The sequence below is a fragment of the Notolabrus celidotus genome, chromosome 6 (assembly GCF_009762535.1).
Source record: "Notolabrus celidotus isolate fNotCel1 chromosome 6, fNotCel1.pri, whole genome shotgun sequence".
Taxonomy (NCBI): Eukaryota; Metazoa; Chordata; class Actinopteri; order Labriformes; family Labridae; genus Notolabrus; species Notolabrus celidotus.
In genome coordinates, this window is record NC_048277.1 from 31,880,968 (window position 1) to 31,906,859 (window position 25,892).

The following is a 25,892-nucleotide window of genomic DNA, read 5'->3' on the forward strand; positions in this document are numbered from 1 at the left end:
TGTATGAAAGGTGCCATATGAATAAAAATGAGTTGAGTTGTGTTGAACACTGCATGGCAAACGACATGCAATCAGACTGACATTCAGCCTGACTTCAAAATCGGTTGAGCGACTCAAAAGTCGGGCCTCAATTTGCACATTTTATGCCCGGTGTTACAGAGAAGCACTCCTTAGGTAGACCCCCTAGGTAGATGCGGCTCACTTTGTCATGTATTACGGCTGAACCCAAAAAGCAGACTTTAGACATGTCTTGTTTCCCAAAGTTTTATTACAGAAGTGCAGGGTGAAGGGATAGCTGGTGGGGGTCTTGGGTTGATGTGGGAGGGATCCAGACGGTGGTGAATAGGCAGGTGAGTGAGGAAGGTGGCAGAGCTGGATGCAAATAGGTCCTGGAGACGGGAAAAACAGGTGTCAAGTGGGTTGAAGGCGAATGGACAAAACTGGCTAAAAGCTATGCAAAAGTTCTCTTAACGAGAGCTGGACTTGGACACTAGACAAACAAACCGTGGAGGCACAACGATCCAGCAGGAACTGGATGCCAGTGCAGGGTTCTTGCAGGCAGTGGTGATTGGATGATAGCTTGCAGGAGTGTTGATTGCAGATCCAGTGCAGGTGAGCAGAGAGTGAAGGAGACAGAGCAGGAGAGGGCGGGGAAAACAAAAACACACCAGGTACTCCTCACTCACAGTAACAATCTAAAAGTAGACAAAAACACACACTTACGGGTACACAGAGGTCACAGGGGAGGAACTGTGACATTTTCATGCAGCAGGGAATGTCTGTTGTATGAATCTCCATTAGACGCTGATAGTGGATTGTTAAGTGTCTATTTTTATTAATTGGACTTGATGTATCGTTCCAATGAAGCAGGAAATATAAAGAGCATTTAGAAATAAAAAGTCATTTCCTCGTATTATCCAACTCTCAGGATGAACAATCTGTGATGATTTCATGCTGCAATCAAATATTTCCGCCTGACATTTTGATTGGATTACATTCGATTAGATACTTTATTGGGATAAATGTGAAGCTGGATTATTGCAGCAGCAGAAACTGGAAATAAAACTATTACAGACTCTTTGCTGTGCAGGATATTTTTCTATTGCATAACAGGAGAACAAGGTGTCAACCAGGAGGCCAGGAAGGTCAGGTGGAGATATATAACAGCTCTTCTGGCAGAGAGCGGCTCAAGAAGGGCTGCGGATAAAAGAAAAGGTCTTATGTAAAGATACAGAGAGGGGAAATGAAATAAAAGATCATACTAAAACAGAAAACCTGCTTTCTGAGGTGACTGCAAGCATGCAAATGTCCAGGTGGCCAGAGCTTCATGTGTTTCCTGGATTTAAGCAGCAACATGTGCTTGGGGTCATTGCAAAGACAAATGTACAGGTTGAAAATGCAGTTAATACCTTACAGCTGGAACACTATAAGAAAAAGGTGTTCCAGCCTGACTTTCAGACTTTAATGGATGGCTTTTCAAGTTTTTTGGCAGGCTGCTTCATGTATTTGTAGACTGAGATCAAGCAGGGGTAAAGTCATGTCAGGTCTATTTGTATAGCTGAGTTACACTTAGAATGTCTCAAAGGGCCTTTACACCAAATACAGCACACATGCACGACCCACTCCTGCTCTTAGAAGTAATGTGCATAAAGGGAGGGAAGGGAGGCGGGTCAGGAGTTTGACACAGTGGTGTTTGGTGGTTTTCCTGAGATTAGTCTGTCCACTGTTTCTTGTTATCACCAAGCAAGAATCCCATAAGCATTGCTGGAGTTAGTTTGTAAAATGTTCTAAATATAAAAGCAAAATAAGCAGTGAGCAGCTGACAACAGTTAAAGGGTTTTTCCATACTTAAAAAAAGGCTCCATGTAATCATATAAAAACACTAATAAAATTCTCCCTCTCAGTAGAGTAGATCCTCTCAACCCACAACCATGAAATGAGCTGAGATGGCTGCAATCTAATCCTTCAAAGATCAGTGTGCTTTGTGCATTAAATTGCTTGTTTTAGACCCTTAAAGGCTCTGAGTGCCTCCAACTCGTATTTTCAACTTCTTCCTCCTGACACAACTCACCTTTCCTGATATTTCAGAGTAAGGTGTGTCATACCTGGTTCAACGGCCATGACAAAAACGGGAAATGCAAATTGTAATTATATATGGAACGTAAAAGAACAACTGGATAATTAAATGGAGTGCCGCCTGCAAGCTAGTTCCGGCAGACAACTTGAGCTGCGCTCATTCATACCGACACGTCATCATTCTCTCTATCAGCTGATCTCAACATCCTCATCTGGTGGTGTATTTAAGCTACAAGTCTACCTGTCTCTGCCTCTGCTTTGCAAGTGCTCCTGCTGTCCTGCTCAGTGCTGTGTGCAAACTTCATACCCACCTCCCACCCGGCATCCACCTAGTCCTATCTCATTACTCCTAAATGTCTGCATTTGAATAATCTACGAGAAGTAATGAAGTTCGGAGCCCATACGCAAAAAACATAATACTGTATGCTGCAATAAACTTTATCTTAAGTTAACGTTGTTAAAGTTGTCTGACTGAACTGCAAATATGGATTGTGTTAATCAGTACATGTGTATGCCTGACCTGATGAGGTTTGGAGTACTGTCAGGCAAAACAAACAAAGACATAAAGTGTAGATGATGGCTGGGATGAGTCTCCTGATGGAATGAGAGAGGGAGAGGGAGAGGGAGAGGGAGAAAGAGAGGGAGAGGGGGATAGAGAGAGAGAGAGAGAGAGAGAGAGAGAGAGAGAGAGAGAGAGAGAGAGAGAGAGAGAGAGAGAGAGAGAGAGAGAGAGAGCATCACTGGGGTTGGGCTTTTATGCCCTCAAAGTGGCAAGCCCAGGTAATCCAAATCAGGTCTCTCAAATCAATGAGAAACAAGGATGGGTTAGTCAAGTCTGGACTGAAGGAGTTAGGCAGAGACCGTCACAGGTTTCACCATCAGAAAGACACCTCTATTTAGTTCATTATAAAAAAGGATATTCATTCCAGCATACCTATGTATGAATTCTTCTCATGATCCCATGATGTTGTTTCAAAGGAGAAACTGAAGAGGAAGGTCTGTTTCCAGGTCTTCAGGAGCACGATACTGCACATGTGAGAAAGTGTAATACCCTTTGAGGCTCCACTGTGAGCTGCATAAATCGCCTCAGGTGATGTTACTTGAGTCAGCGTTTGTTGGAGCTAAAGACTGCAAGACTGAACAAAATCTCAGAAGTGTTTGCAAAGAAAGTACTCCTCATTGCTTTAGGCTAACAGCTACAGGCTACCCAAGAATTATGAATCTGTATTTCTGACCACTTCACCCACTGTAAAGTTCATATAAATAATTAAATGTTTGCAAGTTGTGCATTGATTTTAATCTTCTTTAAAGCAGGTTGTCCGTGTTGCCCTGCAAGACCTTCAGTCTGCATGTTAAGAAGACTTTTGACAAGATACTGAACCCCTTATGGTGTGACCAAATACTGTGTCATGAAGTTTCCTCCAGGATTTTGCTGGGCTTATCTGTGATTGTTGCTGCCTTAGTGGCCTGATTTTTCAGCAGCTTTTTGAAAAGATTGCAATGCAGGGTGGAGAATTTGGAGCCTTTATTTTGTGTTACACTTTACACATCCAGTGTGTGTGAGCAGCTGGGACCAACACTCCAATAAAAGACTTCTATTTACGGAGTGAGCTGTTTGTCCTCCAACATCACTTACAGTCAATTTCCAACTCCAGATGCCCGATATGAATGTAACCAAAGTTAATTGAAACACAAATTAAACTCTGAATTGGCCCATCTATCAAAATATACAAAGATCCAGTGTCACATCCTCTGATTGTCATGTAACATCACAGACTGAAGAGGGGGACACACATGGTGAGTAGTCAAGTTTGTGGAAAAGCTGCAAAGATTGATCCTAAAAGAGGTGCAGGGATCCGCTCTGTGTTTGTGAATTAAAGTGCAACATTGCAACTTTCCAGATTCTTCTCTTCGCCCAAACTCAGCTGTACACTTGTCTTGAATTAAGGAGTGTTTTCTGAATATGCATGATTGTGATCTAATGAGGGAGAAAGCCTGCTCTGCATGTGTACCACCATGCTTCGCTTGCTTCTTTGAATCCCATCTTCTGGGTATAATACCACATAAGAAAGAGCCTCTCTTTACATTTGATACCCGTGTTAAGGACACAGCCCACTTTTTAGATACAGAAAATTGGAATAAAAGTGCATCTTCCAAATTTTTCTGATGTCAGATTGTTCAAGTGGTTGGATTTTGTTTAAGCTGAGTCTCTTTAAATGACAGTTGCATCCCTTATACTTCAAAATAAAAGTGATGCCTAATAAAAGTGTTTAAAGTCAGATACAAATGAAAACTTTGCAAAAGTGACAAATCTTTAATCAAGGCTGGAAGCACCACTCATTCATAACCACGACAACCAAACACACTACTTGTCTTTATAGGTTCAGTGTAAGGCCATAAATGACTCTCATTGTCTTGCTTTATTTGCTTTTGTGATGGTTAAAGTAATTATTTATCTGCAGCAGGGAACATAATGTCTTAGCACTGAACGCTGTAAGCAGACCGTGCTGTGGTCCCCGTTGGCGGCACCTTCAGCTGACCCATTTTAACAGCCCTGCCTGTGTATTCACAGTGTCAACACAGATTGCTGTAATGTATTTGCACAGGATCTTGGCCAATGAACAAAATGGGAACACAGGATAAACACGAAGCAGGAGTGTTCATTATCATGTCTGGCTACCGCTGTTACCTCACAGCTCAGACTGTACCTGGCTGGTGCAGGTAGAGGGCGATGAGACTTCTCAGTGATTTTCTTTTGAGTATCAATGGATCTAAAAATAGTTTTATAAAAAATATGTAAATTTCCATTTTTATGCTGACGACATGCAACTTTACCTCCCCATCAGAGCTGGTGACTGGTCAAATATCACAATCCTTCACAAGTGTCTTGAAGAAATACATTTATGGATGGCAGACAACTTCCTTCAACTGAATGACAATAAATCAGAAATGATTCTCATTGGCCCAGCAGCCAAAAGAACCTTCATCATGCTCAATCTAGATAATTTAGATAGCCATGTAAAAAACATGAGCAAGGAACCTGAGAGCCCTTTTTGACCAGGACTTGAATTTTGAGCCACAAATAAAGAAAGTTGTCCAATCCTTTTTTTATCAGTTCATAAATATTTTGAAGTTAAAGTCCATTATTTCATCAAAAAACTTATACAAACTCATTAATGCTTTTATTTCCTCCTGCTTTGACCACCTGTCTTAACCAGAAATCAATCCACCACCTTCAGACAGTGCAAAATGCAGCAGCCCAGCTTTTAATTGAACAACAAAATGTTCCCCCAGATTTTAGCATCCCTACATTAGCTCCCTGTTGTTTTTAGGATCAATTTTAAGATACTTTTAATCACATTTAAAGCACAACATGGACTCGCCCCTTAATACATTTCTGAGCTTCTATCCTCCCATGAACCAGTATGCAGTCAGAGCCCCCTGACTGGGGAACAGCCTGCCAGAGGAAATCAGACTTGCAGAGTCAGTCCCTAATTTTTATTTCACCAGCTTTTATTTTGTGAATTTATTCTAATTTTGAATGTTTTACTTCACAGTGCTCCCCAAATAAAAGTAGTATTATCATTATTAGTTGATACCTGGTTCAGTTGCTTTTTGTCTGCAGCTTGCACCACATGTCAAAAGGCTGGAGCAGCTGAAGTTTGGAAAAAGTTTTACTTTCAAGTGTAGAACAATCAATTTAGACCCCTTACAGGTTGTTTTGCTGTTCATTTTTTAGCTTGTGTGACTCTGCAAGGGAAAATAAGCCCAATAGAATATAAGTAGTTGGACTTTTTTTTGTTTCAAATTATTGGCCTTAGCAGGTACTTAAGTAATAAAACCTGCATTCACTGATACGCTGTCAAAGACTACAGAATTGATAGTGTGATCAATGTCTTAATTATTGAACCAGCAGACAAAGAACAGTGGCCTAGTGGAGGCTAGAGTCCTTGTTGCAGAGGTCGCCGGTTCAATTCCTGTCCGCGACCATTTGCTGCATGTCTTCCACTGCTCTCTACTCACAACATTTCCTGTTTCTCTTCAGCTGTCCTATCAATAAAGGCAAAAAGCCTCAAAAATATAACTTAAAAAAGAAAGAACAACCGTAGCATCTACGTGCTGTGGTGTTTCTGTCCACTTAATTAATAAAAATCCAAGCCTGTGAGAAACTAACCTTCCTCTTAAGCATTCACTCTTGAACAGCAAACAGCAGCTCGTGGCTAACTTTGTCTGTGGAGGAGTTATGATCTCCTCTGTGCCTCTCAAAGGTAGAAATGTAAGTTTAATCTTTTTACTCACTTTGCAATGGAAACGTCTAAAATAAGCAGTGTCTCGGGTTAACAGCATCAGATTTAAAACACATTTTTCATTAGATGTTGTCGCCTTCGCTCATTTTTCTCTTTGTCCTGAAGCCTTTCTGGAACTTTCAGGACTGCTAAAAATGACAAACTCATTTCTCACTGTGTGCACAGACATCCAGACATGCTGTAAAAAGATAAATATCTGTCTGTCTGGCAGAAAGCCTCCCCTTACTCTTTAAGGACCTGCCACTGCTTATATGAATGACCCTGATCTCTGAGCGTTGTTTTTTTTTCTTGTCTGTGTCTCCTACTTTTCAAAACCTTCACGTCCTTCTAGAATACATCACATTAATGTATGGGGATTAAACACAGACCTCCTCACTCTGTTATCTATTAAACAAATAGATCAATATAATCAAATAAGCCTCATAATCCGAGCCAAGGAACTGAATTACACTGTGTTTGTTCAGGGATTTGATGTGATAACACAAACACAAAGCTTGATTATGAATTCAGGTCATAAAAAATGTTGTAACCTGTTTGGCTGCATTTCAATGAGGTGTCACTTTTATCGCTAGAGAAATGAATGAAACATGCTATGTAGCTGATAAAACCACGCAGGAGAATTTAAAGAACAGACGTCTCAGTGTGAGTCTTTAAGGGCGGATGAGTGCTTAGATTTGAAGATTGCATCCCCTGTCTTCAAAAGTTCACAGTAAAGTCTTCATTTGGGGATGTTCGTCGGCTATTTCCTTTATTGTTTCTTTCAGAGCGTGACCATGTTTGTTTGGAAGGACTGATACACATCTATCACAGGCAGCAGCTCTCTGCTTTATTGTCCATGACCTTAATTTATAAACGGACATCTTGTTCTATTGAAGAAGAGTTGTGACTGGCGATTAAGAGCATAACACTAAAACCTAATATATTTACATGGATAAAAAACAATCAGATCAGTAGAAGGGTCCTGATAGAGATATTGAGACTTTTAAACGTAAACTAAAAACATTATATTCAGTCTGGCTTTTATGTAGGGTTTAACAATTTTATTACCTACCTTTTACTGTAATATTGATTTAAATGTTGCTTTATTATTTTAGTAATTTTAACTGTTATCTTATTCTATTTTTATGTATTTATTCATTCATTTATTTAATTTTATTTATCTACTCAGTTTTCTTGATATTTTTAGCCTTAGTTTTATTTTTCAACTCCTATTTTTATTCTTAATTTTGATGCTTTAACTTATTTTAATTACACATATTTTATTTTGGTGTGCATTAGTCTCTATTTTATTTTATTTTATGTTGTTCTTATTTTTAATTTGTATTCTTATTAGTTTTATTATTATCATTATTATTATCTTCCCCTAATATGTCTTGCCATTGTTTCATTTCTGCTTCTTTCTTGTTTTCAATCGCTGTAAAGCACTTTGGGTTGCATTTTATTTGTATGAAAGGTGCTATATAAATAAAGCTGGATTGATTGATTGATTGATTTTGTCACGCCCCATGCTGACTGTTAAAAAAACGATGCATTGGCAGCACTTTTCTTTGTCCAATTCAAATGCTAATTTGTGTGTAGTGCCATTGCTTCTGGATGTCAAAAGCCACAAAAGAACTGCAGGCACGGTAACTTAAGTTCAAATGCGAATGACAGGAGATGTAATCAAGTTTTAAATCTGTCAAAGAAAAAAGCTGTCATTACAGAGTTACAAGGTAGAAAAACGATATGCTCCTGCCCCGCTCTGCTCAGGATAAAATACAGTGCAGTGAAAAGGTGTAATCAGAGTGAATATTCCAGTTTAAAAAGAAGTGTTTGAGAAGAGATTTGAAAATGGAAAAGAGAGTCGATGTTACAGATGTCTGGTGGGAGGGAGTTCCAGAGGTGGATGGCGGATCGGCTGAAGACTCTGGACCCCATAGTGGTCAAGCGGGCTGGTAGTCCAGTGAGGTGAATAAAAGAAGAAGACCTGAGAGTGTGGCTGGGTGTGTTGATGTAACGATGCTAAAATGTCTACAAAGCCTGAAAGAAAAGTGCCAGAAGTGCAGCTTGTGGGAATGTAATCACTTAAAACCATAACCACTAAAGTAGTGAAAATAAAGACCTGATTATGGCAGTGCAAGAAGTGATAGAGGGTTGTCTGTGATCTAGACATAGATTATATAACATCATTATTTGGTCCCATTGTGAGCTTTAAAGCCAGAAGACTGCCTCTGCTGACGCTGACATATTGTGCTGGTGCAACCAAGGCATTCACAGAAGTGACCAGGCTGGTGGCATCACATGACTAAAGACAGGCCCATGACCCTAAACAAAACACACCTTAAACTTATAGATAAAACTTTATCGGTCCCTCAGTGGGGTACAGTCCACTCTCTCCTTCAAACCACACATTAGAAACGTCACCAAAACATCCTTTTCCCATCTTGGCAACATTGCACGCCTCAGATCCTCCCTCTCCTCCTCTGCTGCCGAAAAACTCAAACACGCCTTCATAACCTCCAGACTCGACTACTGCAACAGCATCCTATGTGGCCTTCCTTCCACTGACCTCCAAAAACTCCAATATGTCCAGAACTCGGCTGCCCGGTTACACACTCACTCACTCCGCTCCAGTGCTCACATCACACCCATCCTTCAGCATCTTCACTGGCTCCCCATACAGCACCGAATCCACTTCAAGATCCTGCTCAAGCTCTCAATTACCTCGCCCCCTCATGCCTGACTGACCTCCTTAAACACCACTCCCTATCTTGCTGCCTCAGATCAATCTTCTGTCCCCTATCTATCACCAAGTCCAAGCACTGCACCTGTTGGGACAGCCTTGCCATTGCTGCACCAACTCTTGGGAACTCCCTCCCTACAAACATCTGCAACTCTGACTCACTTCAATCATTTAAAAACCACCTCAAGACCTTCCTGTTCAAGAAAGCATACAACACGACCTCTACTCCCGCCCCACCTCTGTCTTTGTACTGTCCTTTTTATTCATTTGTTTTATTTTTATTTTTATTTTTATTTTTCTGTAAAGCAACTTTGAGTACCATGGACAGCGATATACAAATCCTATCAGTTATTATTATCAATTTTATACTTTGGCCTCTACTCCATCTGTTATCATGACGGAGGCGGGGTTTATGACTTCAGCAGGGGCAGCTCTGAAACGTTTGTCTTCAATGCCAGTGAGGACTCATGGTGTCCATTTTTAGCATACAATCTATGGATCTAGCCAATATTTGTCGTGATGATTCTCTCAGATCAATACATGTCAGCCTCATGGTGAGGTGTTGGAGCAATGGTTCAAAGGATACTGTGAATATTTGTACAAAAGAGGCAATCCATCACGTTGTTGCTGAGGTATTTGAAGTCAGCCGAAGGTGGTGGATGGACAAACCAACAGATTGACATTTCCATATGAGTGTGCAGAAATGAAACCATAAAACCTTTAAGAATGGATGGGTAAACTCATTTCTAAACATATATTTCAATGCTTAATCATGCTTGAATGTACAAACACACTTCCTCACAGGCCATCATAATGATAGCGGCAGACAGACCAGGCCGAATGGCAGTATAAGAAGATGATAACCAGAGCCTCAGCTGGCACCCAAACAAAGACAAAGAAGACAAAGATCTCAGCCGCCATGACTGCCAATTCATGTTCAGCAGCCAGATGTTAAAAGAAGCTGGGTCACACACTACATTTTTCATCCTCCCAGCTCAGACACTGTGATATTTCACATCTAAAACTAACCAGGAAACTCAGACGCGAACACACAGCCACACAAGCGCAAAATGTTCCACTCATCCGTCTTCTCGTTTGCCACCATACCCTCTCTAAAAATGTCACGACTGAAATATAGGTTTAACGTCTGTATGACAGCCATAGTGTAAAGAAGGGGAAAAAACTCTACATTAATAATGATGTCTGCACTGTTGGGTGTGCTGGAAGTCATAAAGTGTGCTGATGCAAGTGGAAAATCCTGCTTGAGTGAAGGAGTTTGCTGCAGATTTTAGGCTCAGTTCACTGTAAGCTGAGATAGCGTTCATCATAAACACATAATACCTAATTATCTATCTAATCAACTCAGGGTGAGCAAGACCCTTCTGCTTAGCTAATACCCTGTTCACTATACATTATCCCTTACTTATTCAACAACCTCAGATGATAACAGAAATTGTCTCAGGTGATTTTATTTTTACCTTAGGTACCTCAAAAGGAAGACCATGTACAGAACAGCCAGGAGGAATCCTTGTGCAGATACAACACGGTACACAGCCTCTTCCATGTGACTTTTTCCATCATTGATTTCTACACTGAGGTTTGGTTGAGTGAGGTCTCTTCAAACGTTCACACTTCCTGTTCGCTCAGTGCTCCTCCAGCCTGAATGCACCGAGAAAGCAGCAGATGTGGCTCCAGATTACATCCACATTACATTATTAGAGCTCCTTTCCTCTTTACCCTGAGGCACTTGTTCAGCTCTGTCACCAGAAGATTAGAAGTGGTCACCAGTCTGTGTGAAAACACTGAGGCTGAACGGGAAATAGAATCCTATGTTTTTTTCTTTCCTGAGGGTGAACTCCTTCATTTCTTTCTGTCTCTGTCTCGGCGTAATCAATTGGAGAACCTTATTTCTGACCAAAAGTCGGAGCAGATACGACACATTTTGATTCCTGTCCTCTAAACTGTTCTCTAATGTTGACCCAGAATATGAAGGCGGTTTTGATGAATGAAACTCTCCTCTGTTTTCTTTATCTCTCAGTTATTAAAAAGGCCCAGGGTCATTGACACAGACATGCCTTGCTTATTGATCTTTACTGGGTCAATTCTTTTGACTATTGAGGTTTTTGAGAGTATAAATCAAGAAGCTTTTGTTCTGAGTAAGTTTGGGGCTGTTTGCTGTAAAATCTAAAGAATTTAGTCATGAATAAGACATTATGAGCGGGCCTCTTTTTTACCTTTTGGGTTTTTTTTATAGTAAAGTTGTCTCATGTCTGCAATTGGGTCCTCTTCTTTTATTTAGAAATCAGTTGTGACAAAATGTCAGATAGAAACACATATACTGCCTGTTACCAAAACAGGGGGGGCTAAAGAGCTAAGAGTTTTGCATACATTAACTCAGCTCAACTCTTTTTTATTTATTTAGCACCTTTCAGACATTCAAGCACGGAGCACAAAGTTCTTTACAAAAAAAACAGAGACAGAAAACAACAGCAACAGATAGAATGACACAGGGCTAGAACAAGATAGAGGAATGTGATATGAAATCCTCTAAAATTTTAATTTTAATAAAATAAATTTAAAGGAAAATCAATCAATTAAATAAATAAAAGGAAATTAATACCAGAATAATAAAATAAAATGAAATAATTAAAAAAGAAGGAGGTAGAATAAGATACAATACAAATAAAATAAATAAATTATGATGCTAAAAACATGGTCATAGAAGTACTAAAAGTAATAATGCAGTCCAGGGCTAAACAGAAATTACTCAGAATTAAAAGCCAAGATTAAAAAGGTAAGTTTCAAGTTTACTTTTAAAAACACCCAGAGAGCTCACCGTTTTAATGTCCAGAGGCAGAGAGATCCATAGTTTTATTAACATATGGGGATGTGGAACCTTGTTTGACAGGTGTGTGTGTGTGTGTGTGTGTGTGTGTGTGTGTGTGTGTGTGTGTGTGTGTGTGTGTGTGTGTGTGTGTGTGTGTGTGCGCGCGTTTGTTTAAAAGGCCTTTGACTTAGCTGAAAGCTGTACTGGCATTGTGCTTTGTGATTTCTTAAGATCTCAAGTACAGAGGTAGATCATAAATCCTGATGTTGAATATTAAACCAAAGACAGGTTGCAACCTGTTAAACCATGCAGCCTGAGGATGGAGTAATTTGATCGTCATCAGAATTAAAGGTACAGTCACTGTACCAAGGCTTTAGGGGAAAAACAAAGGGGCATGTGCCTTTAAGAAGGTCATCACCAGGGAGTGTAGTTTCTTTTTCATTTTCTAGACTTCTTGTTCTGCTGTTGGCGGCCCATTGATTCACTGCTTTGTGTTTTTATAACTAAAGGTATGAGAATGTTTACTTTTCTATTTCTCTGTATGATGAAACCTAAAATGATTTGACAGAATACAGCCATAGAAATGTTCAAACTTAAAGGAGGATACAAACAAAATCTGAATAAGTGAACAAAGCTTCTTTGAGGATGATTTAGGATGCATGGTCTGTGATTGTGGGAGCTGTAGCATTTGGTTGTTTCAAACAGCATTGGGATTAACAGTTCAGATTTTGCTACACTAATGTAGTGTGTATGTGAGGTGTTTGTAAGAGGCAGGAGAAAAACATAGGTAGACAAGATCAGTGCAGGGGATTTGATAGTAAAATTATGCTCTAGAGGGAGCTCTAGAGGGAGCGCAGAGCACCCCTTTTGGAGCCTACCTGTAGATGCTGTGGAGGAGGTGGGGTTGAAAGTTTCCATGCAGCTCTGAGGCAGGACAACAGAAGCACTGACAAGGCAGAGGCACAGAAAGGAAGAACTACAGCCAAATGAGACTGCCAAATGAGAGGATGTTTGGTCAGCTGATAGAGGATGACATGCCAGTATGAATCAGGGCAGCTCAAGTTACATTGCTCTTGCTATTCAGAATTAATAACCGTAGTGAGGAAGTTTTGACCAATCAGAATCAAGTCTTTAGTACTGCTGGGTGATAAGTAAGATAGCTGGGTAATAAATGTAACTTTGTGAACGTTAAACCTGGACTATAATGCTCAGAAGTGTTGTACTGCAGTTTCAATAGATGTATTAAAAGTTAAAATCTCTATCTTCTTTAGAAAATGGAGGAAATTGTCTCACATGACGGAGCTGAAATTCAGCCTGAACCCACTGGCCCTCTGTCTCCATCCATCGACGTTCCTCCCACACTGAGAGATAGTGAGTGTTACCATGTCTTCATTAGCTACAGCAGCACTGACTACCAGTGGACCCACTCCCTCATCGAGCAGCTGGAGTCCTGCGGCCTGCAGGTCTGCTACCATGAGCGTGACTTCACTCCAGGCCGCACCGTGTTAGAGAACATGTCCGACTGCATCCAGGAGAGCCAAAAGGTCCTGCTGGTTCTTAGTCAAGAGTTCGTGAGGAGCCGCTGGTGTCTCCTGGAGGCCAACATGTCTCTGTTCAGAGACTGCCTGGAGAGGAAGCCCATCGTCCCAGTGCTGCTGGAACCTGGAGTCTCTATTCCTCTACACCTTTGCCACCTCACCTACCTGGAGGCCAGCGACCCTGAATTTAAGAGCAAGCTGCTCAAGGTGCTCTGCACCCCCAACCAGCAACTGCAGGGCTCCACTGTGGTTCCCTTCCAGCCTCCCTCGATCTACAATGGGAAGGCCCTGCAGCCTTTGACAGCTGTAAATGATGAAAGGCTGAATAAATGGGAAGCAGGTTGGTTCAGTGACATGGAGGTGCCAGACCAACTGCGCCTGATCATTGAAGACCACAACAAGTACAGAGAGGCTGTGAGGATCCTCAACAGTGTCTCTGAGAATACCATGTACACTGTCACAGTAAGATCACTTCTGTTAGTTATTGTATCAATAGTGGTTTTTTCTTTAAGCGGTATTATTGGTTTATTGATAGATAGGCTAATTGTTGACTTGTTATCAAAAAAGAAAACAGAGCTTTGGGTGTTCACTTTTCCCTTTCTGATTTGTGTTATATTGGGGTCATGTATTCAGATAGCTTTGTGGAAAAAGGATGAAGTTAAGCACATAGTGAGGGAGATGCAAAAAGCTGTCGGCAAAGCAAACATGATCCTCTCTGAGGAGAAGGTGTTGATGGGATGTTGTTCCAATTCTAAAATCTATCTGGTGTATGTTTCTCTAGATGGATGTAAACAGGAGTTTGCAGAAACATTTTCTAAGCAGGTTGTTGCTGAGGAAATGTTTCAAAGAGCTCTGATGTTCTTCTCACCAGGTTACGCCTGCTGCCTTGCTAAGAGGCATTTTCCCTTTCCTAAAGCCAGCTCCACTGGTCACCTGGAGGGAGGAGTGTGTTTCTGTCAGTATGTCTCACAGCAGCTGAGTGCAGAGACATGGGAATAGGAAAAATTTGATTATTTTTCCCCTATTAATGGTGTGAGTATTAAATTATGTTGTAGCTCCTTCTTAAATTTTTTGTCTAAAAGTAGTCAGTCTATAATCTAACTGCATGGGTAAATATTAAGTTCAGATTTCTGATTTGTTGCCTCTTGCCAACCATGATGTTTACATGTCAGTATGTGTTCCAGGAGCTGATCAGAGGAGAGCTGGAGCAGAACTATTGGATGTTTAAAACATATTAACTGTTACACCTACGTAAGAAAACTGGTTTTACTCAAATAACCTAACTGTAAATATTGTAACGCTTTTAAGGAGACTACCTTCAAGCACTACAACTCTTAAGCACTCTGGATGTTATCTTGTTTCCACTTAAAATCACCTAAATCTGTTAACATGTGTCTAATAAGAGTGTCTGTAAGAACATCCAATAAAGCAGTTCTCTTTGAGTGGACCTTCCTTCATTTTGATGTGCAGAAATCACAATTGCAGAAGTGACTGTAAGTGGGAATGGGTGCTTACAAGAAGTCTGAAATACACATAGAAATCAAACATTTGTCTATGTGCAGTATATACTGCTAACTTATAACTACACTGGAACCTTAGCTGAACTCTGTTAGCATGTTAAGCTAGCTGCATAAATCCAGTACTTCAATCCAGCTCTCTGATACAGGAACAGACATTCATACAATCATTACAGCAAAGAGAGTTTACGGTAAGAACAAAGCAGTTGTTAATATACCTGGCGGCTGTGGCTCAGTGGGTAGAGTCAGTCGTCTATCAATTGGAAGGTTGGTAGTTCGATCAGTCAGTCACATTTGGGCAAGACACTGAGCCCCAAATTACTCCTGCTGTTGTTCAACTGTATGTTTATGTGTATGAATGAGACTAGCTAATACTGATGGTCCCTCACTATGTAGCAGCCTCTACCATCAGTGAGTAAATGGGTGTGAATGGGTGAATGTGACGAGTACAGTAAAAGCTAGAGTGCTAGTCAGTAGCATGCTAACTGCTGATGCTAAGTGTTAAAGCCAACCATTAGCATGTTAGGCAAGGCAAGGCAGCTTTATTTGTATAGCGCATTGCATACACGAGGGCAACTCAATGTGCTTTACATTAAAACATTAAAAGCATTGGAAATATTCAGACAGGCATAAAGGAACATAATTAAAATGACAAATATAATAAAACAGAAAAGGAAAGGAAAATTTGAAATATATTAAAAATTACATTAAAATTTTAATTTAAAGGGAGTGAAAATGAGCTAAGACAGGAAGGCAGTGGCAAATAAAAAAGTCTTAATCTTTCATTTAAAAGATTTAAAAGTGTTACTCACACTCCTCACATTTTTGCCTATCAGTTAAACTCAAATCACTTTGACGCTTTACTTAATCCTCACAGGCGCAGACAGTTTGGCACCCAACTCACAAATGGGTCTGCAGGAAAACACCAACCACTCTGACCTAACTGTATACACAGATCAAGGCAACTGGAGAATGAGGTGAGCAGACCTGTACAAGAGGGAAGGGCAATGACTTCATCCTACAGGGGGTTGTGGTCACGCGGCAAGCGGCAACCTCCGGCCTCGAGATGATGCCAATGCAGAAGTGTTTAAAACTGCAGTTTATCGAGTTTCCGCTTGAAGCTGGCTCCGGAAGTACCAGAAACCACATACACACAAATTCCCAAAAGGCTGATCTTTACAGCACAAATAAACATGTTTACAGCTTGGTACAAAAAACAGTGTAGTCTGTATAGCTCATTGCTTGATCGGCTCACACTGTAAGGGGGGGGGACATTTTTTGATAACGTGGCAATTTCGATGATATTAAGCTTACGAGTATTCTATTACGAAAGTCACAGCTGACTAGACTGACAGGCTTGAACACTGTAGCTGTTGGCGAGGAGGCTCAAAGCTCGCCTCTTTACGTCACACTATCGCAACAGAAGTTAGGTTGACTTCAGCATTTCCAATATGGCTCTGACAATTGGCTTCAAAACAACGCTTTAGAAACAGATGGGTGACATCACGGATACTACATCCATTATTTAAACAGTCTGTGGTTGTGGTACGTTGTTTGTGTGTGTGTGTGTGTGTGTGTGTGTGTGTGTGTGTGTGTGTGTGTGTGTGTGTGTTTTAGTTGTTTGCCAGGTGGCTGAGGGCCTGCCAAAGCATCAACTCTTTACCCTTGATTTGATCTATCAAGAGTTAGGATGAGTAAGAATTTCCAACACGGTGACGGCCACCTTTGGGCCCCCTATTAAAAGCTTTAAATGGCTTCCTTGGGGTCACCCTTTTCCACACATCCAACCACTGTGAAATGTTTACTGAATATATATAGATGTTATTTGTGATGATGGGTGTGAATAAACTAAACTAAACTAAAAACTAAACTAAACTAAAGCCACTTCAGAAACCAATGGGTGACATCAGTGAGTCTAAGCCCATGTTGAATACAATCAATACAATCAAAACCAAATGAGACATGTAAAAGAGGAAATCAAAGTGAATCCAGGCAGCAAGACACCTAACAGTGTAGGTAAACTGTTATATAAGAGAAATAGAGTGACCAAAATAAGTTGGATTATCTATGAATAGGAAGACATGCAGATATTTTAATAAACAGCTGAATCTTTTCTTAATATGGACTGTTACTCCAAATATGAAGCAGACGTTTATGGCAAACCAGAGTAAATATTCATGAGAGATGTTGTATAGCTTTTTGCCTCCGCTGAAAGCTGTACTGGCATCGTGCTTGTACAGGGTGAGATCAATGACATTAATGTAAATATTAAACCAAGAACAGGTTGCATCTGACTGGGCGGACCGGTTAAACCGTGCAGCCTGAGGATGGAGTCATGTGGTCATCATCAGAATTAAAGGTACAGTCACTGTACCAAGGCTTTTTAGGGGCAAAACAAAGAGGCATATGCCTTTAAGAAGGTCATCACCAGGGAGTGTAGTTTCTTTTTCATTTTCTAGACTTCTTGTTCTGCTGTTGGCGGCCCATTGCTTCACTGCTTTGTGTGTTTATAACTAAAGGTATGAGAATGTTTACTTTTCTATTTCTCTGTATGATGAAACCTATAATGATTTGATAGAATAAAGCCATAGAAATGTTCAAACTTAGAGGATACAAACAAAATCTGAATAAGTGAACCAAGTTTTGTTGAGGATGATTTAGGATGCATGGTCTGTGATTGTGGGGGCTGTAGTATTTGGTTTTTTAAAACAGTATTGGGATTAACAGTTTAGTTTTTGCTACACTAATGTAGTGTGTATGTGAGGTGTTTGTAAGAGGCAGGAGAAAAACATAGGTAGAAAAGATCAGTGCAGGGGATTTGATAGTAAAATTATGCAAAGACGAGTAAGCACAAAGGGAGCGCAGAATCAACAGGTTAACAAAAGAGGCAGAACATTTTGAAGAAGGTTTGAGTTAACTTTTTGCCTCAGATTCAGGTAGAAAAGGGAGAAAACTGGTCTGACCAAGAGTATGTGGGCTCATATAAATGCAGTGGAGGAGTAGGATAGGTGTTAGGTGGGAAAGACTGGGGATAGCTGGTAGGCGGACCCCAAACAACAAAACTGGATCTAAGAATTACAAACAGTGAAAGAAGAAACGAGACAGAAAGAGAAAATGTACAAAATAAAAAGAAAGCTGAGAAAAAAGTAATGAAATAATTGATGTTGCATTTTCTAATCATTGAAAGGTCACCATAGACGGTGGCTGGAGAGTACTAATCTGTCATTTTTTTTAAGCCTAAAGTTTGCAAACATTTAAGAGTTACGAGACAGGACTAACCCCTATCAGAGCCTACAGGTGGAGGCTGTGGAGGAGGTGGGGCTGAAAGTTTGCATGCAGCTCTGAAGCAGGAAAACAGAAGCACTGACAAGGCAGAGGCACAGACAGGAAGTCTTACCGCCAAATTAGACTGCCAAATGAGAGGATGTTTGGTCAGCTGACAGAGGATGACGTGTCAGTTTGAATCAGGGCAGCTCAAGTTGAATAAGTAAGATAGCTGGGTAATAAATGTAACTTCATGAACGTTAAACCTGGACTATGATCAGAAGTGTTGTATTGCATTTTTGATAGATGTATTAAAAGTTCACATCTCTATTTTCTTTAGAAAATGGAGGAAATTGTATTGCATGAGGGAGCTGAAATTCAGCCGGAACCCACTGGCCCTGTGTCTCCATCCATCGACGTTCCTCCCACACTGAGAGATAGCGAGTCTTACCATGTCTTCATTAGCTACAGCAGCACTGACTACCAGTGGACCCACTCCCTCATCGAGCAGCTGGAGTCCTGCAGCCTGCAGGTCTGCTACCATGAGCGCGACTTCACTCCAGGCCGCACCGTGTTAGAGAACATGTCCGACTGCATCAAGGAGAGCCAGAAGGTCCTGCTGGTTCTCAGTTCAGAGTTTGTGAGGAGCCGCTGGTGTCTCCTTGAGGCCAACATGTCTCTGTTCAGTGACTGCCTGGAGAGGAAGCCCATCGTCCCAGTGCTGCTGGAACCTGGAGTCTCTATTCCTCTACACCTTTGCCACCTCACCTACCTGGGGGCCAGTGACCCTGAATTTAAGAATAAGCTGCTGAAGGTGCTCTGCACCCCCAACCAGCAACTGCAGGGCTCCACTATGGTTCCCTTCCAGCCTCCCTCCATCTACAATGGGAAGGCCCTGCAGCCTTTGACAGCTGTCAACAATGGACTCCACAAATGGGAAGCAGGTCAGTTCAGTGACATGGAGGTGCCAGACCAACTGCGCTTGATCACTGATGACCACAACAAGTACAGAGAGGCTGTGAGGATCCTCAACAGTGTCTCTGAAAAAGTTAGGGACCTCCCTCTCTGCTTCATAGTTCTATCGTACTTTTTTGGTGCATTTTTTGCTTATCTCTTGGCATGTTTTTTAGGATATATGGCTTTTTTGTTTATTAATTATAACTCTTTATTCCCAAAAGCAAACACAATCGGATTAAAGGTATTCATAACTTTATGTCTGGCCTGTCCTGTAGTTGGTTTTATAATTCAGCTATGTCTTTGGAAGTGTGATCGTGAGAAGTATGTTCTGAAGGAGATGCAGAAAGCTGTCGGCAAAGCAAACATGATCCTCTCTGAGGAGAAGGTGTTGATGGGATGTAGGTCCAATTCTAAAATGTATCTGGTGTATGTTTCTCTAGAGGGATGTAAACAGGAGTTTGCAGAAACATTTTCTGAGCAGGTTGTTGCTGAGGAAATGTTTCAAAGAGCTCTGATGTTCTTCTCACCAGGTTACGCCTGCTGCCTTGCTAAGAGGCACTTTCCCTTTCCTAAAGCCAGCTCCACTGGTCACCTGGAGGGAGGAGTGTGTTTCTGTCAGTATGTCTCAAGGAAGCTCGAAGCAGAGACATGGCAATAGGAAACAAATAAAAATTCCCTAGTAATGGTGTTAGTAATAAATTATGTTGTAGCTCCTTTTTAATTTTTTTGTCTAAAAGTAGTCAGTCTATAATCTAACTGCATGGGTAAATATTAAGTTCAGATTTCTGATATGATGCCTCTTGACAACCATGACGTTTACATGTCAGTATGTGTCCCAGGAGCTGATCAGAGGAGAGCTGGAGCAGAACTATTGGATGTTTAAAAACTCTTAACTGTTAGAGCTATGTAGGCAAACCAGTCTACCTTAAATAACCTAATTATAAATATTGTAAGAAGAATATCTTCAAGCACTACAACTCTTAAGCAATCTGGATGTTTTCTTGTGTCTACTTAAAATCACTTAATCAGTGCTCTAAATCTACTAACATGTGTCTAATAAGAGCCACTCTTAGCACAGGGGCTTCATTTCTGTTTGAAGGCCTCTAAACATCAGAAATGACGCTGGCCCTTTAACAAAGAACTAGGGGATGTTCCACATAGACTGTGTAAAATATGGACGTAGGATCTGTGACGTCACCCATCTGTTTCTGAAGGGCTGTTTGAGGCCAATCATCAGCGGCAGCCATATTGCTGCTGTCGAGTTATTGTGACGTAAAGAGGCGGAGTTTGAGCCTCCTAGCCAACAGCTACAATGTTCCTGCAGTCAGCTGTCTCTCACTGGAAGACTCGTAATCTCAATATCTTTGAAATTGCCGCATTAGAAAAAAATTTCACCCCCCTCACAGTGTGAGCTGATCGAGAAATGAGCTATCCAGACTACACTCATGTTTTGTACCAGGCTGTAAACATGTTTATTTCTGCTGTAAAGATCAGCTTTTTCCCATTCATGTGTATGTGACTTTCAGTACTTCTGGAGCCAGCCTCAAGGGGATCCTCGATGAACTGCAGTTTTTAGCACTTCCGCATTGGACTCTGCTTGGTGTTCCTCCTATTTGCTCCCTGTTTTTAGTTTCAGTTCTTGCTCACCCCTGTGCGATCACTCTTCTTCACGTTTGCCTGATTTAACCGTGTCATGGACAGGTATGAGTGTACATAGCTTTGTACTGTGTGATTTGATTTTAATTGTAAATTTTTCATTGTAAAAAAGAGCATGTCTTCACTGAAAGCTAACTTAGAGCTGTCCCTGAGCTATTTCTTCATCTGTTTAGACATTTGATCTCCTCTGTACATGCCACACTTTGTTTTTTTTTACATCCTGTTTCCTCTTAACTTGAACTAACTTTGTATTTCTGACTCCTTTACTCTACTAATACACTAATGTGTCATTTTGTCTATTGAGATCATCACTACACTGTTTGGGTATTGATTATCCTGCAGCAAAGTCATTTCATTATTGTTACAGAGGACTCATGTGAGCCACAAACCTTCTGTTTTAGATGTGGGGCTGGAAAAGTTTCACCTCTGCTGACATTTACTGTAGCTCGCTTGTGAATGTGAGACCTGAATAAGATCTAAAGGCACGAGGCAAGGCTTGAAGAGAAAGTCAGAACAGTGGTTTACTGTTTGATACTTTCAGTCAAAGATGTGACTTCTTAACAGGTTTCTTTTGAGGCTCATCTCAAAACCATCAAAGTCTTCTCACAGATATATGCAGATGATCCAGCAGATAGAAATAATGACAATAAATGAAATGTTTTTCTGTGCCCTGTGAATTAAAAATAAGTAAATGTTAGTGTTAATGATCTGTCACATGCAGTGTTGTTCACACACTCATGAATAACAAAGCTGTGTAAAACACAAATCTATTAAAAGCAACTCACTCAATTACATTTCTAAGTGTTTGATTGTTTTCAATCTATTATGCAAGACAAAACTTAGTTATGAATAACATCATGTAGTTGAGCTTTAGCGTTTCTTGAAGCAATCCAGTTGTTAAAGCCTCAACTCAAATCAACAGAAATGTTCTACCTGTGATATTTATAGTCACATTTACATACTATTATGTATGTTTAAATATTGGAACTGAACTTTAATCAATTTTTGAAGAATTACTGGTTAAGTTTTTGATAACGTTCTATCGCTAGAATAAAGAAGGCAGGGTTAACTTGGATATTTAATACGACATAAAAGTCTAACCTATCATAAATGAAACACTGAGTCACGTGCACACATGTTCAACAAAACTACTCCACTCCTGCTCAGACCGTCTCCTGACGTCTCAGCCAGCTCCCCTCAGTGTTGCCTTATAGCTTTTAGCTTGTTTGCTAGTCACGTACTGTGTGTAATCTGTCTGTATAGCTGTCTCCCTGCTCTTCGCACCACTGTGCTTGCATGTCCCTGGCTGCACATCCACAGGTGAAGATGACAGCTTGTTGTCATTCTTCTATTTTCCTAACTGCAGTGGATTTGGGGAAACTTTGGGACACGGTTGAGTTGAGCTGCGGCTGAGTGGCTAAAGCAGTCCCTCACATACTCTGCTCATTTCTCCAGGGCCGCTTCCCTAACTTTCCCCAGGACCGGTTCACTAACTTTCCCCAAACAGCTCAGAGTTTAGCTTAAACCCGGAGCCGAGCTCCTCTGCGTGCACATACTGACTTCAGCCTCCTCTGCTCCGGGCGTCCCATGGTCCTAATGCCCTGAAGACTACGAAATGATAAAAGTAATAAATGATAGAAGTCCTGATTCTAAAGTATTTTGTGACTCAGCACTCAGAGACCATTTGAAATGAATAATTTTCAGATTCTGGAGTTTTTATGTCTTTAGATTCAGAGTCCGACGGCTCTAACATGCAGGCTGTGAACTCTCTCTTGATGTGTCAATTAAAGAGTTAGGCCACGCCCACACAGTCCTAAGAAATACTCTGAACTGGAAAATAAGCTGTTTTTGAACAGAGATTTTTCAGAGTTGTTGATGTTTATTTTCACTCAGATTTCTCTTAGAGGTTGATTACACATTACATTTTGATGTTCTATATGAAGTTTAAATACTTATGTTCCAGAGGTTTTAAGTTGTGCCGGAAAACCTGTAGGTCCAAGCTGGTACTACATATCATATTTTCAACATGCGGCACTATTGTTATCTTTAGTGTTTCAACAGATCAGAGACTAAAAGACCTTTGTTTTTTAGTTTTTAATGATAACCATGTGATGAGGAAGAGAAGTAGAGAGGAGTGCAGCTGATTGTTTCAATTCCACGTTTAAACACTCAGAAATGAAACTTACAGTTCTTCTCCCTCTGCTGATGTCATTCACTGCACACAGGTTATCAAGCAGAGGAAGAGGAGCTGCCACATCTCAGCCGACTTTTATGTTTATAAAAATATACAAATGTACAAAGCAGTTTGGACATAGTTTTGAGACTTAGCTGAGATCTGTGCGCCGTGGGCGATCCAGTGGATCAGCATATAAGGCTTTGCAGGGCTGAAAGAACTCACAACTTTGAACCATGTTTGAATTGATAGATCTGGGTGGATCAAAACACAAGATGTAGACGCAGAAGAAAAGTCAAGGCTAGGACACCTGTGGCAAGATTATGACATGCAGATTAAGAGGCCGGTGAGCATTCAGGCTTTAGAGATGATCCTGAGGACAGAAAAAAGAAAGACAGGGCTAAGTGGGAATTTGATTTCAGGGAGAATAAGACCACAGACACTCTGCAACACTAGCATAAAAACATGGTTGTATAAAACATTTATAAAAGATACATTTACATTCTTGAATTAAAGTGATTTTTCTTATTTTATAGTGTTTCCACTGATGAGAGAGCTAGTGCACTGCAGACTGATGACTTTCAGCCACAACCCACTGGCCCTCTATCTCCATCATTTGACGTTCCTCCCACACTGAGAGATAGTGAGTGTTACCATGTCTTCATTAGCTACAGCAGCACTGACTACCAGTGGACCCACTCCCTCATCGAGCAGCTGGAGTCCTGCAGCCTGCAGGTCTGCTACCATGAGCGTGACTTCACTCCAGGCCGCACCGTGTTGGAGAACATGTCCGACTGCATCCAGGAGAGCCAGAAGGTCCTGCTGGTTCTCAGTCCAGAGTTTGTGAGGAGCCGCTGGTGTCTCCTGGAGGCCAACATGTCTCTGTTCAGAGACTGCCTGGAGAGGAAGCCTATCGTCCCAGTGTTGCTGGAGCCTGGAGTCTCTATTCCTCTACACCTTTGCCACCTCACCTACCTGGAGGCCAGCGACCCTGAATTTAAGAGCAAGCTGTTCAAGGTGCTCTGCACCCCCAATCAGCAACTGCAGGGCTCCACCGTGGTTCCCTTCCAGCCTCCCTCTATCTACAATGGGAAGGCCCTGCAGCCTTTGACAGCTGTAAATGATGAGGGACTCCACACATGGGATTCAGGTCAGTTCAGTGACATGGAGGTGCCAGACCAACTGCGCCTGATCATTGAGGATCACAACAAGTACAGAGAGGCTGTGAGGATCCTCAACAGTGTCTCTGAAAAAGTTTGGCATCGACCAGTCTGGGTCAGAGCTCTATTATACTTCAGTGGTGTCATTTTTTTTTTACTTATGGTGGCAGGTACATTACCTCTAATAGTTCTAATGTTTCTATCTGGTCATTATTTTACAAATCTCAACAATAAATTACGGGAATTCTTTGCTTTTTGTTTGGTCTGTTCTCCACTGGGTTTTATAATTCAGCTATGTCTTTGGAAGTGTGATAGTGAGAAGTATATTCTGAGGGAGATGCAGAAAGCTGTCGGCAAAGCAAACATGATCCTCTCTGAGGAGAAGGTGTTGATGGGATGTAGGTCCAATTCTAAAATCTATCTGGTGTATGTTTCTCTGGAGGGATGTAAACAGGAGTTTGCAGAAACATTTTCTGAGCAGGTTGTTGCTGAGGAAATGTTTCAAAGAGCTCTGATGTTCTTCTCATCAGGTTACGCCTGCTGCCTTGCTAAAAGGCACTTTCCCTTTCCTAAAGCCAGCTCCACTGGTCACCTGGAGGGAGGAGTGTGTTTCTGTCAGTATGTCTCACAGCAGCTGAGTGCAGAGACATGGGAATAAGGAAAACAGGAAAAATCTGCAACTTCTATTACAGTACAAGTTTAAAATGGATTTCGGTTTCCCAGCAGCTTGGACAAATACTTGCTGGTTCAAAGGTTGTCTTGTTATTAGCTGTAGGGTGCTGATCTGCAGGTTCACCCTTACGGCCCTCTATCTCCATCCATCGACGTTCCTCCCACACTGAGAGATAGTGAGTGTTACCATGTCTTCATTAGCTACAGCAGCACTGACTACCATTGGACCCACTCCCTCATCGAGCAGCTGGAGTCCTGCGGCCTGCAGGTCTGCTACCATGAGCGTAACTTCTCTCCAGGCCGCACCGTGTTGGAGAACATGTCAAACTGCATCCAGGAGAGCCAGAAGGTCCTGCTGGTTCTCAGTCCAGAGTTGTGAGGAGCCAGAACATCCTTCAGCCAAGTCTTTATGTACTCAGCTGAAGGAGTTTCATGTTTGCTGTTTATTATCTGTATTTGCTGAATATTAGCTTGGGTACATTCATTGCTTTCCAAACAAGAAGGAGGCTTCCAGCTAATGTTGCATGGCTATGCAAGCTGCAAACAATGATACGCCATGAATCTTCCCAGATAGCAGGGCATCTGCTCCCTCTCCTGATTCTTCCCTAGATTTCTCAAATGTAATGCTTACAGGGCTTCATTACGGTAGTCGTGACATGTGCCAATGCTATGCAGAAAACCAGCCAGATGTCAATCAAAACATGATATGCCCCGCCCCCACAATCATGTGAATTGATTGAAAAACAAAACGAGTTTGTGTTTATTTCACTTCATTTCGTAGATGCTCAATCCAACCCTCAGCTTTCATATAAAAAGCCCTTTTTTTGAAGTTTTTAAACACCATGCCAAATTTCCAAATGGTTTAAATATTACCTCAGTATGTTTTTGTACACTTATAAAAAAGCAGTGCCTCAATTTGCACTCTGTCCTTATGTATACCGCCACTTATGGAGTGCCGCCTGCAAGCTAGTTCAGGCAGATAACTCATTCATACTGACACGTCATCATCCTCCCTATCAGCTG

The 25,892-nt window shown here is 41.2% G+C and overlaps 3 protein-coding genes and 1 long non-coding RNA gene across 5 annotated transcripts; 3 read left to right on the plus strand and 1 right to left on the minus strand.

Annotated features, from left to right (window-relative positions):
* Window positions 1-250: 250 nt before the first annotated feature.
* On the minus strand, window positions 251-663 carry LOC117814806. Its single transcript, XR_004631629.1, has 2 exons — window positions 505-663; window positions 251-389 (listed from the first exon to the last, which is right to left on the minus strand). It is a non-coding gene; the product is annotated as an uncharacterized LOC117814806 (long non-coding RNA).
* Window positions 664-12,347: 11,684 nt separating this feature from the next.
* LOC117814779 lies at window positions 12,348-14,860 on the plus strand. Its single transcript, XM_034686294.1, has 2 exons — window positions 12,348-12,441; window positions 13,204-14,860. Exon 2 carries the CDS (start codon window positions 13,207-13,209, stop codon window positions 14,467-14,469), a length of 1,263 nt encoding a protein of 420 aa, XP_034542185.1. The 5' UTR covers window positions 12,348-12,441; window positions 13,204-13,206; the 3' UTR covers window positions 14,470-14,860.
* A 2,589-nt stretch (window positions 14,861-17,449) lies between these two features.
* On the plus strand, window positions 17,450-20,386 carry LOC117814814. Of its 2 annotated transcripts, none has more exons than XM_034686340.1 (2): window positions 17,450-17,506; window positions 18,592-20,386. In XM_034686340.1, the coding sequence occupies exon 2, from the start codon at window positions 18,595-18,597 to the stop codon at window positions 19,864-19,866; it is 1,272 nt and encodes a 423-aa protein (XP_034542231.1). In that variant the 5' UTR covers window positions 17,450-17,506; window positions 18,592-18,594; the 3' UTR covers window positions 19,867-20,386. The 2 variants fall into 2 exon arrangements, with proteins under 2 accessions (XP_034542231.1, XP_034542230.1); XM_034686339.1 differs by lacking the exon at window positions 17,450-17,506 and adding an exon at window positions 18,296-18,474.
* A 2,706-nt stretch (window positions 20,387-23,092) lies between these two features.
* Window positions 23,093-25,248, plus strand: LOC117814054. The gene is made up of 4 exons (XM_034685165.1): window positions 23,093-23,383; window positions 23,574-24,403; window positions 24,728-24,815; window positions 25,071-25,248. The coding sequence occupies exons 1-4, from the start codon at window positions 23,361-23,363 to the stop codon at window positions 25,246-25,248; spliced, it is 1,119 nt and encodes a 372-aa protein (XP_034541056.1). The 5' UTR covers window positions 23,093-23,360.
* The last annotated feature ends 644 nt before the right edge of the window (window positions 25,249-25,892 follow it).